Here is a 14,284-nt window from a genome sequence, read left to right on the forward strand (position 1 = left end):
TCTTTTGTCCCTGTAGTGTTTTTCTCTTTCCACTTTCTGCTTTTTCTGTCCCTGGTATGTGCGTGATCTGTGTCCGTCCTTTCTGCTCTGAGGTTCCTAACTCTTTCAGAGGTGTCCATCATTCTTCCTCTGAGGGCTGGGGAGGAGGCTTTAGCCTTCCTCTGAGGAGTGGGGATTTAGCTTCTATTGTCAGAACACAATATATGTCAACACATTATTGTAACGTTTTGTGTTCTACAGGTTGGGAATCCACGTGTTGAGCTCACTCTTTCTGAACTTCAAGATATGGCTGCCCGACAACAGCAGCAGATTGAAAATCAACAGCAAATGTTGGTTGCTAAGGTAATAATTATATACAGATCATAATAAATACAAATTTCTTCAACTTATGCAAGAGTAAGTTTCATGGATACAGAAAACCACACTAATTCATTCTAAATAAGCTCAAGAAAGAGCTTGAGAAATCCATCGTTTTACCAAGTTAATCTTAACCTATGCATTATACAGCATTTCACTGTAAATGATACTGTAAAAACCTATGTCAAGCGAAGTCATGCGTCTTTATAAAAACATTGCTAGGTTTTATTTGTCTCTTTTGTGAGGCCCACTTCACGATCTGTGATAGACCAGGCTTGACTCTACGCTCATCTTTAGTAGCTCATTCACTCCAGTATAGTAATAGTGGTCTGAGATGAGAATATGCCCACTTCGTATATATTCATGTATTACATTTCCAAAGCCTCTGAGATGTAAGAATCTAAGTACGTTTTCAGAGTGGGGAGTAGGTTTCATGTTTTCGACATTGCTGTAGGTGTTATAATATACAGTATGCATTGGATGCTTGGAGTACCTAGGATTCTGTTGTTCTTTCTTGATGGAAATAATGCAGAAAAAGAAACATTTTCCTTGTGTGCCCATCAGAAGGACTGTTGTTTAGAACAGGAACATTATCTTGCAGTAGGTCAGCTTATTTAAAATGGTCTGTTGGACATATTTTGTCTTCTTTGGGAAGCTGGATAACAGCATTGGAAGTTCATTTTGCAATAGCAGGAGAAGTGTTAACAGCATCAGAAAACAAACGCCAGAGGAGGCTTCACAGATGTGTTTGAGTGAGTGTGCAGTCTAGGGTTGTATTTTCACCTATATGTAGATTTGATGTTTGGTCTAAAAAAATCTCGAATCTCTGCTCTAAAACAGGTTTGTTAATGTTAAAGAGTTTTTCTAGGAGGACTGATAAATATTTTAACTAGATAAAACTTTTTCTGATTTCTGGAAATAAAAAAAAAACCTACTGATCATAGTGATGGGTTTTTCGAAGTTAACCTTTTTTTTAAATAAATGGGTAACAGGTACCTCTTCTCTAAAACCTCATTTTGTCAGGAGCAACGTTTGCGTTACCTGAAGCAGCAAGAACGTCGTCAGCAGCAGTCTGTTTCTGAGAGTGAAAAGCTTCAAAAACTTAAAGAACGTGTTGAAACCCAGGAGACAAAGCTGAAAAAAATTCGTGCCATGAGAGGACAAGTAGACTACAGCAAGATCATGAATGGCAATCTGTGTATGTGGAAATTCTAAGTAATTTATTTAATTCAATTTACTATTCACTGCATGACTAGCAATGCTATATTGCTAGTCAATATAGTATTGAAGCAGGATTTCAGATGGAATGTTTTTTGTCTTACAGAGGGTGCCGTGTTTCTATGAAATTTGTATATGATGCAACTTTTTGTTTGTTTTATATAGTCAGGCATAAAGTCAGAATAAGTGTATTCTCTAACTATTAGGAAATATTACTACTGTTAGCAGATTCCCAGCACGTAAATATTTTATATGTGCGTGCGTGTACTAGATTTAAAACTAGTGTGTTGTATTTATCAATACCTGTAGAATTTAAAAATTAACAACTACTGCTTTACTTAATTGGTTTTTGTTATTTTTATCTTGTTAATTTTAGCAACTGAAATTGAGCATATAAGTGCCATGTTCCAGGAAAAGCAGCAGGAGCTACAGGCTGCAGTGTTAAAAGTGGATCAACTTACCCAGCAACTGGAGGATTTAAGGAAAGGGAAACTGAATGGGTTTCAGTCTTACAATGGACAAATGACGGGACCTGCAGCAGTAGAATTAAAAAAGTTGTATCAAGAGCTACAGGTAAGTAATGGAGAGATGCTATTTGGATGATAGCTGTAGATTTTAAAAAGTTGTATTACTGCTCATGTGGGTGGCCATTTGGTTCTGTGACATCTTATAAAACTGGTGTATTGCAATGCTGTTAATGTGTGAGGTTGCAGTTAGCATATAACCCTCTTTAAAACAGAATTTCATTAGCTTTAAAAACTATTTTTGTTGGTGCTCATACACATAATGATACAAAGTGTGCAAGTGTTCTGAAGGGCATTTCTCAGCCTCTAATACTGAAATACTGAATGTTGACATAATCTAGTATTTGTTTTAATCTCTCTTAAAAAAAATTTAAAGTAATTCATTTTGGTACTTTTCTGTTTTGCAAAGAACTGGGTGTAGCAAGCTCACTTGGATGTCATCTTAACTTGGAGACATCACTGGACAGTGAATAAAAGTGTATTTAAAATATATTGTGAAAATATAGCTATAATGTTTGGTGTAAATAAACGAAATACATAGGAATTAAATAAGACATTTTAACAGAGTCATCAAAAATATTAGCTGCACTGTATTCACGGCACTGTATAGTGCACTATATCTGCAGTATATTCACACAGTATTCCCTGTATCACTGTCATATATCTTCTTCCAAAAAGATTGTTACATCTAAAGTGTAGTTCTCACATGAGTAATCAAATATTCCATTTATATTGAAATTTTGCCCAGTTTTTATGTTTCAAAGTTATGGAATACTTAATTGTGTGCCAATGTGTCAGGATTTGAGGGGTTTTTTTATTTACTCATGTACTTTATTGTGATCCAGGCAACAGCTGCAATATATATTTAATATTTCAAAATTAATTTAAATTTCAAAATTAGTCTCACTCATTTCTTTATATGAGCAAATACTACATACAAGTTAATCCATCACATGTTTTCATGAATTAGGAATAAGAGTTCTTTTACGCTTTTTTTCCCCTTTCCCCATTTATACAAGGCATACCTGCCTTTTGAGTATTTCTAAGTGCAAAGATGCTCAATAGATTAAGATTTCTCTCTTGTGCTTCACAGTGATCCCATACATGTTTATCAAGACTTAAATTTGCTTCAGGTTTTTTTTGCATGTAACATTACCATGAAAGTTGGAACAAAGAGACAATACTGTCAGAGTTATTGGAGGTATGAAAAAATGCTAATGGGAGTGCAAGAGAAATAATTATAAAGACTGTCATGGTTGATTTAAACCATAAAGGTAATCCATCCCCTAATCTACTGGAAACCTGCTGTGAAGGTTTCAGTTTAATCTCCATGTAGAGAGGAAAATCTGTGCCCAGTCTCTGTACTAGCAGTTCAGTTAACCTCCCATCCAGACGTAAGTTTCATGTAGAACTGGAAACAGAATCAGTAACATAATTTCTGTTACAAGTTTTATATTACTTAGTTTTCACAATAGTCAAACTGTCTTGGTTAAACATAACTTTTAACAAACATTTTCTATGACTTAATTTTTCATGGTGGAATTCAGTTCTGAAATGTCTTTATGCCTAATTTTTCAATCCATTTGCTATAAATGGCATGCAGTCTACATGTATTTGATATGTATCCACTAGTTTATTAGGACATTCTTTTGCTATTTCTTTTTAAGGGTTGTTCGTGGTTGCAAATGCTAATCTGATAGGGTGTGTGGAAGCATAACGTCAGAGACATCAGAACAAGTTGCCAATCCAAGTTGCTTTGATTTTTTAACGCTGTATTAAAAACCAACTTGACAACAGACAGAATGAAGTAACTGTCTTAACAATTTTTTTATTTTGTTTTGGGGTTTTTTTTTTTTTTTTTTTTTTTTTTTTAAGATTCGTAACAGGCTTAACCAGGAGCAGAACTCCAAGCTTCAGCAGCAGAAAGAACTCTTAAACAAACGCAACATGGAGGTGGCTATGATGGACAAGCGAATCAATGAGCTGCGTGAACGACTATACAAGAAAAAAGTTGAGGCACGTCAAAAAGAAAACATTCCTGTAAGATAAACTGTTAAAAGGGCCACACTTCAGTTTATCAAGAGCCTATAAAAACTACATAGAATCTCACTTTTTCCCAGCTGAGTAATACAGTTACATCTAAAGAACCTATTTAAAAGTAGCAGCCTTCTTAAAACTATTTTAAGGTTTTCCATAGATATCAGAAAACTCTTAGACAGAATGTGTTTCCTTTTATTTTTCTTTATGGCACAGATCATACTATATTAAAAATTATAGTAGTTTATATTTCTAGGAAGGAAAGTGTGATTATGGGCTGTGATTCAAAGCATGATAGCATAAAAAGTTTGGGTTTTATTGGTTTCCAATATGGAAAATTGATAAAAATATAGATGGTCTTAATAGTTAGTCTTAATAGTTGTCTGGAACTTTGAAAAGAAATCCGTTGCACAGCAGGCCATTTATCCAAGGAGTAGAGAGATCAGTTCTGGATTTCCATATGTATTCCTAGCTGGTTGTATTGCTTTTAAAAAAAAAACCCATACATGGTTGATCATTTAAGAACTCATTTTAGTCCGTTTGCCTAAGAAAGGCACAATGAAAGAGACCCTACACAGATAAAGGTTTCTACAAGAAATGTATGTGCTCTGGCTGAGAAATTTAATTTTTGAGGTGTTGATTTTAGGGAATAAAATTTGTACTTTCTACTTTTTTCTTTCTTTTTTTTTTTTTTTTTTTTTCCCAATTGTAGAAGCATGGAGTATGTTAACTTAATTATTAAGGTGTCTTAGCTACAGTGCATGGTTCTAGATAATTAAATTTAGACCTCCTGTTCATGCATGAGTGCCTAGATTAAATGGAAGTTCACATTTCAATTTGTCCATTTGATTTTTTTAGTTGAATCGTATTAATGGAACTTCATCGCCCCAGTCATCCTTGAGTGCTTCAGGAAGGGTGGCAGCAGTAGGACCTTACATCCAAGTTCCAAGTGCTGGTACTTACTCTGTACCAGCAGATCCAGTTAAACCACAGTCTCTCACCATTGCTTCTAGCTCAACACATGGAAGATCAAAATCTGGTAAGCACTTAAGTATGGTGTTTATTAATACACATGATTTGGAAGGGAGTAATAAAGAAAAAGAGTAATCACAGGAGACCCAGTGTTGGCATAATCTCTGTAGTGGAAGAGGCAAGTTTTAGATGTCTTGATACTGTTCTGTGAATTGGACGTCAGTCGTTTGTTATGAGGCATTTTTGCCTCTTTCCATGAGTTTTTCTTAGGAGACTGAGTGTTTTCTTCAAAATTTTACTAGCTGGTACACCGCTAAAAGGAGCACATGTTTCTTCACAGATTCTATATTCTGTCTTTAATAGCTTTTCAATTAGTTTGTGTGTTTGAATATAATAATGAAATCAACTTTGTGGCAAACTATATTATAAACAACTATTTACAGTATGTTGCTTTTTTGTCAAGTAAAACAAAGCTAGTGAACAAGTAAAAATAATACCACTTCTCAGAAGGAGACTAAATAGGAAAATAGAATAAAACTGTGGGAGCTTTTTGCTCCGAGATAAGAGAAATTGTGGTGCTTGAAGCACTTCTGAAATGGAATAACTTTAGCATTGATGCTGTTTACTTATTTCTGCCTTCATTAGTGAAGGAGCTACCCCTCCAGAGTACTCCCCAGAACTTGATGCCCCAAATTGGGTCCTATGTCTCCCATAATTAATAATTCAATTTACATTATAAAATAGATTTTTTTTTTTTTTTTTTTTTTTTTTTAGTTTACGTTGTGGACTGAAAGAAGCACGTCATGACATTTGTGCCTTAAGTTCTCATTCTGGCAAAACTCACCTCTCTGCCCACATATTAGCAAAATCAGAATTCTTAAGAAATGGTTAGCTAGGAAAATGCACTTTATTTGTATTACATACAAATAAAACCACACAATCCCATGGGTCTGACCACAGGACTTAGTTTACCTGGTCTTCTCGGAGAGATCTAAAAATGAGATAAGCAATGACCACTAGAGCAAAGCTTCTGCAATATTCACATATGTTGCAGTACTTAAAACTGAATACTCCAGCAAAGCTTGCAGCATGCTTCCAAATGGGGAGGAAGAGATGGAGGGAAGACAGTCTGAACCTCTCTGTAGGAAAGAATGACAGAAATGCCCCCACAAAAAAACCAAGGTCAGGAAGTGAAACTATCCAAACAGAACTTAAAAAAACCCCGGTCTTTTCCATTGATACTAGTGATTTAACAATACCTTTAGTTTAATTCAAAGGCTGTACAAACCCCATTGCTGTGGTTTTATGGAAAAGTCTTAAGAATATGGAATGACTTAATCGCAGGCTGAAGTGACAGATTTGCAACAGTTTTGTTTCCAGGCATGGATTTCTCTTCCACATTTGGGAAAGGACAGCTTATAACTTTTAAGTTCACCAACCAAAAATAATTCACTATTTTGTAAATACCAACCTCAGAAGATATACATACCCATTTCTAGACCTACCTCAGGAGGTTACAAGATCTCTGCATGATAACTTTTTGATTTTATAAAAGTAATTTAATTTATTCTACGTTAGGACTGACTTTATGTTTATTACTCTGAATGTACTTGAGTAAAGTCCTGTAAGATACACTTATGTAAGGAGAAGCTTATATGCTCCCAGGAAGAAAAAAAATTGAGAATTTTTTTTTCAACTGTCATGCTTTTATTTCTCATTATCTGTGTGTTCCTGTTCTAATTTCTCCATTGTCATTGTTATAATTTTTCCACCACTTTTTTTCTTTCTTTTTCTGTGTAACTGGATCTGCCTTGGTGTGTCCGGTAGAGACAGACTGTGGGTGTGTGAAAAAATCTCCAGACACCTGGAAGGTTTCTGATTTAGACATAATAGTGGATCCTATTCTGTCACCTCCCACTTCTCTTCAGTCTGCTGTTCACAATGTCATCCGCCTGGCACCTACTCTGTTTGACACCCAGCACTGTGAGTCCGTAGAAGATCTCTGGCTAGCTAAGAACTCAGTTTTTAATATGGTCATCTGAGCTCTTGCATACAGATGCATATTAAACAGCATCTTTAGAACTTGTGTTGTGGTCTGGCATGCAGAAGATGCTGTTGAAATGTAAAATTGTTGAGAAGTTGCTTTTCATCTTTGATGGAAACAGATTTGCAGCAAATTCATCCCTGGAGTACTGGAGTAGCGTACGAGGGATGAGTTTTCTTCACTGAAAAAACTTGAAATTTTCTAATTGTTATTAGAAAATTCATGGTAATCGCCAAAGCATGTTTTAGTATATCTCAGATTAGATAGATGTATTACATACAGGTTTAGCTTCAGTTATTACTTCGTGGGGAAACTCTGAGTTTCCATGTTGCACTGGCCCCAGAGTTGGGATAAAAGCTCACTCTGGCCAAGTCAATGGCAAGAATCTTGCTGACTTCTGTTGGAAAAAATGTTATACTTGGTTTGCACTTCCAGTTGCTATAGTAAGTATCCTGGATCCAGACCTACAAAAATTTTTAGGTAAAATCTGAGAAAATGCACAAAACTTTGTGTCTGCATGTCATTGTCTTATTTATGTAAATACAAAATGGACTGGTGGAAGTTGAAATACAGTGGGTGTTAGGTAGTCTTACAAGCAGCAGACGAGAGGGTACATTTGGAGGAGAAAATGAAGCCAGTTGGCTGAAATGGCTATGGGGTGGCTGAGAGCAGGAGCTAGTGAGGGCTTGTCAGAAGGGCGTTGCCATCAGATGGGCAAGAGTGTTTGGGACCTGTTCAGTCTAACCAAAGATAGCAGAAGGTAGACGCTGTTTGGCTGCCTCCTCTTAGCACCTATCACGCAGGCTCTGGTGCCATACACTGCCGCTGCAGATTGCAACAGCAGCTTAGTTAAGTGCATGAGATTCAGCTTGGGTTGTGGGAGTACGTGAGAGGTGCACTCATAAAAAATGCATGGTAGTTGGCACGTCTGCCAGATTGTAATATGAAGGACATGAAGATGGGAACAGTTACATTCTGATGTTGATGTAAGTAGAATGAAACAGAGAAGTTAGAGAGAGGAGAGGGAGTTTGGATTTACTTCCAGTCTGTTATCTCAGAATCTGGGGATGAACGTGCTAATATTTGGAATTCGAAGGATTACAAAAAGTTTTTGTATAACTGTCTTTCTAATCGAAGAGTGTGGGCTTGTATGTGCAGGTAAGATAATTAAATTCTTCGGGATTTTTGCTGTTGTTTCTATAAGTGCTTTCTTAATACCTAAACTTATGGCAAAGATGCTTTCATGTTTAGTGTCAATCAGTTACAACACCTTTTACTGATCTTCAAAGCAAAGTCTTACTGAACTATAACCTTATTGGACTTACGGAATATCCTGCATATTTTGTACAGTAAATGTTAATTCAATGCATACTAGGAAAATTTGCCATTATTTAGGGTCAAAGTCTTTAGACAGTCATCTCTTTTGGTCTTGCTCTTGATAACCAGATGATTAAAACCAAAACCAAACAAAAAAACCCCAACATGTCCAGTTCTTGGATGTTGCCAGTACTAAAGCTGGGCCTCATTACTTTACTTCCTGGCAGTTTGCAAGTGTGAAAAGTGATTTCTGGACTATGTACTATATTCTCAGTGTAAAAATATGCAAGTGTTAACCCTATTTGAATGACCAACCACAAAAATACTCTTGCTCCAAAGTAATTATTTGTCAGAATTCAAACACAGTTGATCTCAATTTGAAAGGTTAATACAATATAGTGTGTGTAATATAAGGAATGGTCTGCATAATTAGTACAGTACCTTAAATGCAGAGGTGTAGCTTTTTATTTTTTGCTCACTTAGAAGTGATATGATTTTAACAAGCCTGTAGATAGGTTTATGAGCTAATGGAGTGAATTTGCACTCATATAGTAAAAACACTGGGTGATAATTGTCAAGAAGTCTTTAGGTTGTCATTTCGGGGCGGGGGGGAGAAAAAGGATACTCAATAAAGAGGATAAGGCTTATGGATAGAAAGTAGAATGGTGATGTTAAATTCACTGTAATTAGAATGTTCCTATACAGTTTGTTCTTAGACTATCCGCTATAGTAGACAGAGAGGATGGTAAAGAATTCTAGAAGTAGCTTTGCTGATTCTGTTTTCTAGGGGCTTAAAACTGAAATGAAATGGGAAACTTTGCCATTAAATACCTGATTTTCATTTGATGTTGTCTTACTATGGGGTCCAGAAATCTCAGCAAATCTACACCCCCCCCTCCATTTTAGCCATTATCCTCTAATAAAGTTAGTTATGCATTACATGTCATCTTTACTGATCCCAAGTGCTCCGCTAAGGTAATTACAGGCAATAGGGAAGGCAAAATGATCTCTGGTCTCCTTAGAGTAAGAGTAATCTTTTAAAGGCAAATCAAAGCCTTAGGGTCTAACCAGGGATCTGGTTTAGTTACTATAAACCAGATCTCTAATTATCAGGCTATTTAAACTCTCTGGCTTACTTAGAGAACAGAAACTAAATAGTCTCACACAGTTAATAAAGGAACATATCAATGCATCTAGGACTTTATTAAGGATTTGTTGTCTCAGTTTATGTGCAGCTATGCATGATTTTTTGCATATGATGAAGATAAAAGCCCATGACTTGTATCTTGATACTGTGAGTTGAAGTTCTCAGCTGACTTTAGGAATTCCTTTAAAATTAAATCTCTGGGGCAATTCTAATCAGGGGACTATGTTGAGGAAAACCAAAAGGTAAGTTAACTGCTATTTCCAGCAAAGGAGTGTATGCTTTTGTTCCACCCTGTTGTTGAAAAGAGTTTTTACATCCTATTATGAATGAATGAATCTTGTAACCATAGTTTAAATTTGGAGGAAGTTCACGCAGAGCTTATGTAGACTTAACATTTAGCATAATTTGACAGTGTCTCTGGATAGTACCAAAAGAATTCTGTTGATGAAGTGTTTCTGTAAGGATTTTTGTTCTGAACTTGTTTGCCTTCTAATAGCAGAATATGCAATGCTCAAACCAAAATTTTAACCATCTTTTTCTATAGAAATTTTCAATACAATTTGAATGTCAATGGGTAATGAACAGCATATTATATGCAGCGATTGGGCTTTCAGTATCGATTTATGAATCAAACATTAATAGTGACTTATCTCATTTCTGAAATCAAATTAATCCGTTGTAACCTAAGCTATTCCATTTCACATGTTGTTTTGCCTGTTTACAATGGTGGTGTGGATTATCTTAAATATAGTATTTTTGTCTGTTTTCAAGCTAATGATGGAAATTGGCCAATACTTAAACAGAGCTCAACCCCTGTGGTAAAACCCCCTCAGATCTCCAACACAGACTGGAAAGAATCAAGCATGGATACTGCTTTAAAACAAGGAACTATATCCAGCCAGCCTTTGCCAACTTCAGTATTAGGAAGTACTGATAAGCTGGTGGGTTTCATATGTGATATATCTATAGATCTGTTTTACTAAAATTATGAACCTTTGGCTTCCATAGCTGAACTCACTTCAGTTACATACACATTCAGTTTCCCTGCTGCTGATTATTTAAAAACTCATAATTACCTTTGTATTCCTCCTGTTCCTTTCTGTTCTTATCACATTACAATTTATAGTTTGGTTTTTGGTTTGGTTTTTTTTTCAACTTCAGTAGTTCATATTCCTTCCTGTTCTTTTACATATCTGGTATCCCCTTTTCTCTCCCGTTGCTCCTCCTAATCATCCCCCCCACCTTCCTATTTTTCTAATTCAGATCTTCATTGCTCTTTTTCCTGGTGTAGATTATCACTTTTTCAGTGTGCTCTTTTTCTAACAAAAATCTCACAAAGTCATTAAATCCGTCCTTGAGTGCGTCCACTGGTGTTGTCTGTCTGCACTGTTGTTCTAGTACTTTATTAATTCTTTAAGACTGTAATCTTTAAAAAATAAGGACCTTTTCTTTAAATAGTTTTGGTAAACTGTTATCACACTATATATTGTCAAATACATCACCAACTAGATACTGAGATCCAGAACCTAGAACAAGTTATTCAGGCTTTGACAGTATGCAAATAGTTTTGAATTCATATTAACGTATTATAGCTGAAGATGCCTTTAAACAGTGGCCTGTGTCTGATGTATGATGAGGTCTTCTGATAAATTCAGGTAGAATCATATCTAGTGATTAAGGAACACAAATTGTTTATATTGACTCCCTTGCTGTGACGCAAGATTATTAGTATGTTTTGTTGAGTGAGGAATATTCTTGCTCACAAATATTTAATTAAATGGTGTATACTATTTATTGTTCTTACATAGGGTCTTGACCTGGGGAAGGTGCCATCCACAGTTCCTGGTGTAAGCAAGCAGTTGCCTCAAAACTATGGGACCTATCCAAGTCCAGTTCCCTTAGGAACAGGTTCTACAAATTCTCTAGAAAGAAGGAAGGATGGCAGTCTGCCCAGACCTGGCACTAGTATAACAAATCGGCAAAGACCTGTTCCACTTCCGCCGCCAAGCAATGTGCATCAGCCCAGTTCTTCACAACAGATTCAACAGAGAATTTCTGTACCTCCCAGCCCTACGTATCAACCTTCCGGTCCCCCCTTGTTTCCAGGAGGAGATGGCAGGCCTGAACTCCCTTTAACTGTGGCAATCAGACCTTTTCTAGCTGATAAAGGATCAAGACCTCAGTCTCCCAGAAAAGGGCCACAGACAGTTAACTCCAGTTCCATCTACTCAATGTATCTTCAGCAAGCAACACCACCAAAGAATTATCAACAAGCTGTATACAACACCTTAAATAAGTCAGTAAAAGCAGGTAGAATATATTTTGCTTTATTTTTTTCCTTTGAAATAGACTGTTAACATCTACTTATTGGGCTTAGTTTACTTTCTCTATCAGTTTGAAAAACTTGTCTAAATCTGTGAGAGGAGGAGAGATATTTTTATGTATGCAGCATGGCAGAAAAGTGATCCCATATATTTTTGGAGTGATAAATAAGTGTACATTATATTACCTTTTATTTAAAACAAGAAACAATAGAACAATACAGTCTGGATACTGTCTACCAATACTTTCAGAAACAAGTGGAAAAAACAGTGTCTAGAGTTTTTCTCCTCTTACTGTTTCCTCATGGAAGAGGAAAAACATTCCAGGTGTTACTTGTAGCTTATAATTATAAGAAGCATCACCATCACCAACAGGTGAGTATTTATTTCTGTTTTGATAGGTTCCAATATCTTTGATTTTTTTTCTTCCTGTATTAGTGTCAAACAAGTAGCAACAGACATATGCAGTTTATTTACAAATATTTTATTATGTAATTTGAGAACAGTTATTCACTGTTTTCCATCTCTCTTTTCTTCAGTTTATGGAAAACCTGTATTACAGTCTGGTTCAACTTCTCCCTCACCCTTGCCATTCCTTCATGGTTCTTTGCCTGCCCAGACTTCCTCACAGCCACAATCTCAGCCTCAGACTGAGGTCTCTGAAAAAGATCAAGAGCTGGAAAATGCTCCACCATCCAGTGAAAACAGCAATGTGGAAAACATTCCTCGTCCTCTCAGTCCTACTAAGCTCACACCTATTGTGCATTCACCCCTACGATATCAAAGCGATGCTGACCTTGAAGCTCTGAGAAGAAAACTGGCGAATGCTCCTAGGCCATTAAAGAAGCGTAGTTCTATCACTGAACCAGAAGGCCCAAGTGGACCAAATATACAAAAATTATTGTATCAGCGCTTTAATACTCTTGCTGGAGGAATAGAAAGTGCTCCTTTTTATCAGCCAAGCAATCCACAGGACTTCATAGGCATCTTAGCTGATGTTGATAATGGTAACACTAGTACCAATGGCAATATTGAAGAACCTATTTCTGTACAACCTACAGTTCCTCTTCCTGATGAGCCACCCCCTTCGTCAGATGCCAATGATAATGAATTACCTTCTCCTGCTACTGAGGAACTGATAAGCACTGAAACCACAAATCAAACATCTGAGACAACTGAAGATAACAACAACAATCCTGCTATAGTTCCTTCTACTGAACAGTCATCCAGTCCCACTCCTGAGGTCAGTTCTCCAGTAGAAGATGAAGCTCCTTTGCCACCTGCTCTTCCTCCTCCACTTCCCCCAGTAAGTAACAAAGCAAAAAGACAATTTTGTGAACTACAGAATTTGCCGTGTGTTTAAGCGTAACTGGAAGATGGTAAGTTTATGCTAAATGGTATGTTTGCACTTCAAGTTTCATGATAGTAAAAGAAAAGAAAACCAGGGGGGCTCCAAGGAGGATTCTGATGGATTAGTTTCTTTACTACTGTAGCTGTTTAATAAGGAAAATATGCATACAGGCAACAGGAGATTTTGTGTGTACTTTAGGCTGTAGAACTTCTTGGGGGATATACTCTTCTTGTAGAACTAATTCTGGAATCTGAGATTCCATGAAAAGTATTTTCTTCATATCCCTGGGCCTACAAAGATAACTATTTGTATGAAACTAAGGGTAAGCTATGCCAGTGGGAAGCTGTTTAATTTGCAAGCAAGCTGAAATAACTGTTCTGGGAGAAGTGCACTCCTTTTCCCCTCTCAGCAGAGATGCGAGACCAGGGCTAACACTAACAGCAACACAGCTGACTTGTTTTAGCAGAAATGTTTTTCTAATGGGCTTGTCGCATAATTTGAATTGCTTTCCAAGTCCTTCCTCCAGCTGCACCAAAATCTTATAAATACTTGTCATTACCAAAATCTACAGCATATGGAGAATTGAAAATAGGGAGAAAACTGAGTTTTATTCTTAGTTGTGGATATGACTCACTTTAACATCCGTTTCAAAGAATATCTCAATTTTTTGATTCACGTAGGGACCTTGTGTTCCTCTGATAATTTGACAGCAGTGTGCACAGGGCCATGTATGCATTTTCCATGAGCACAAGTGGGCCAGGATACTTCTGGGAGAATGGAATATGCTAGCAACAGATATTATTCATACTGTGAGAGGTTTATTTTCCAAACTGAAATAGCCATACTAAATAGGAGCATAAATGAAAATGGATCTTACAGTACTAGAGACTAAAAGCATTCTATAAAGGCTGTAATTAATAATAGATCTTTTTTTTCTGGAAAGTGACAAGGACACATGTGAATGATTTCAGAATATTCTCAAAACACATTTAAATG

At 36.4% G+C, this 14,284-nt stretch overlaps 1 protein-coding gene across 7 annotated transcripts in view; it reads left to right on the forward strand.

Moving 5' to 3' along the window:
- Nucleotides 1-14,284, forward strand: part of PPP1R13B (protein phosphatase 1 regulatory subunit 13B) — a 72,932-nt gene that overhangs the window by 53,280 nt on the left and 5,368 nt on the right. For 5 of the 7 annotated variants that reach the window (XM_030037070.2, XM_030037032.2, XM_030037061.2 and 2 more), the window contains 9 exons: nucleotides 241-342; nucleotides 1,381-1,555; nucleotides 1,952-2,148; nucleotides 3,975-4,139; nucleotides 4,995-5,175; nucleotides 6,936-7,091; nucleotides 10,388-10,557; nucleotides 11,425-11,926; nucleotides 12,477-13,243. In XM_030037070.2, the coding sequence (XP_029892930.1) occupies nucleotides 241-342; nucleotides 1,381-1,555; nucleotides 1,952-2,148; nucleotides 3,975-4,139; nucleotides 4,995-5,175; nucleotides 6,936-7,091; nucleotides 10,388-10,557; nucleotides 11,425-11,926; nucleotides 12,477-13,243 (2,415 nt within the window). The remainder of the gene's footprint in view (nucleotides 1-240; nucleotides 343-1,380; nucleotides 1,556-1,951; nucleotides 2,149-3,974; nucleotides 4,140-4,994; nucleotides 5,176-6,935; nucleotides 7,092-10,387; nucleotides 10,558-11,424; nucleotides 11,927-12,476; nucleotides 13,244-14,284) is intronic. The other 2 variants (XM_030037051.2, XM_030037041.2) reach the window with 2 other exon arrangements.

Source organism: Aquila chrysaetos, chromosome 2 (genome assembly GCF_900496995.4).
Source record: "Aquila chrysaetos chrysaetos chromosome 2, bAquChr1.4, whole genome shotgun sequence".
Lineage (NCBI taxonomy): Eukaryota > Metazoa > Chordata > Aves > Accipitriformes > Accipitridae > Aquila > Aquila chrysaetos.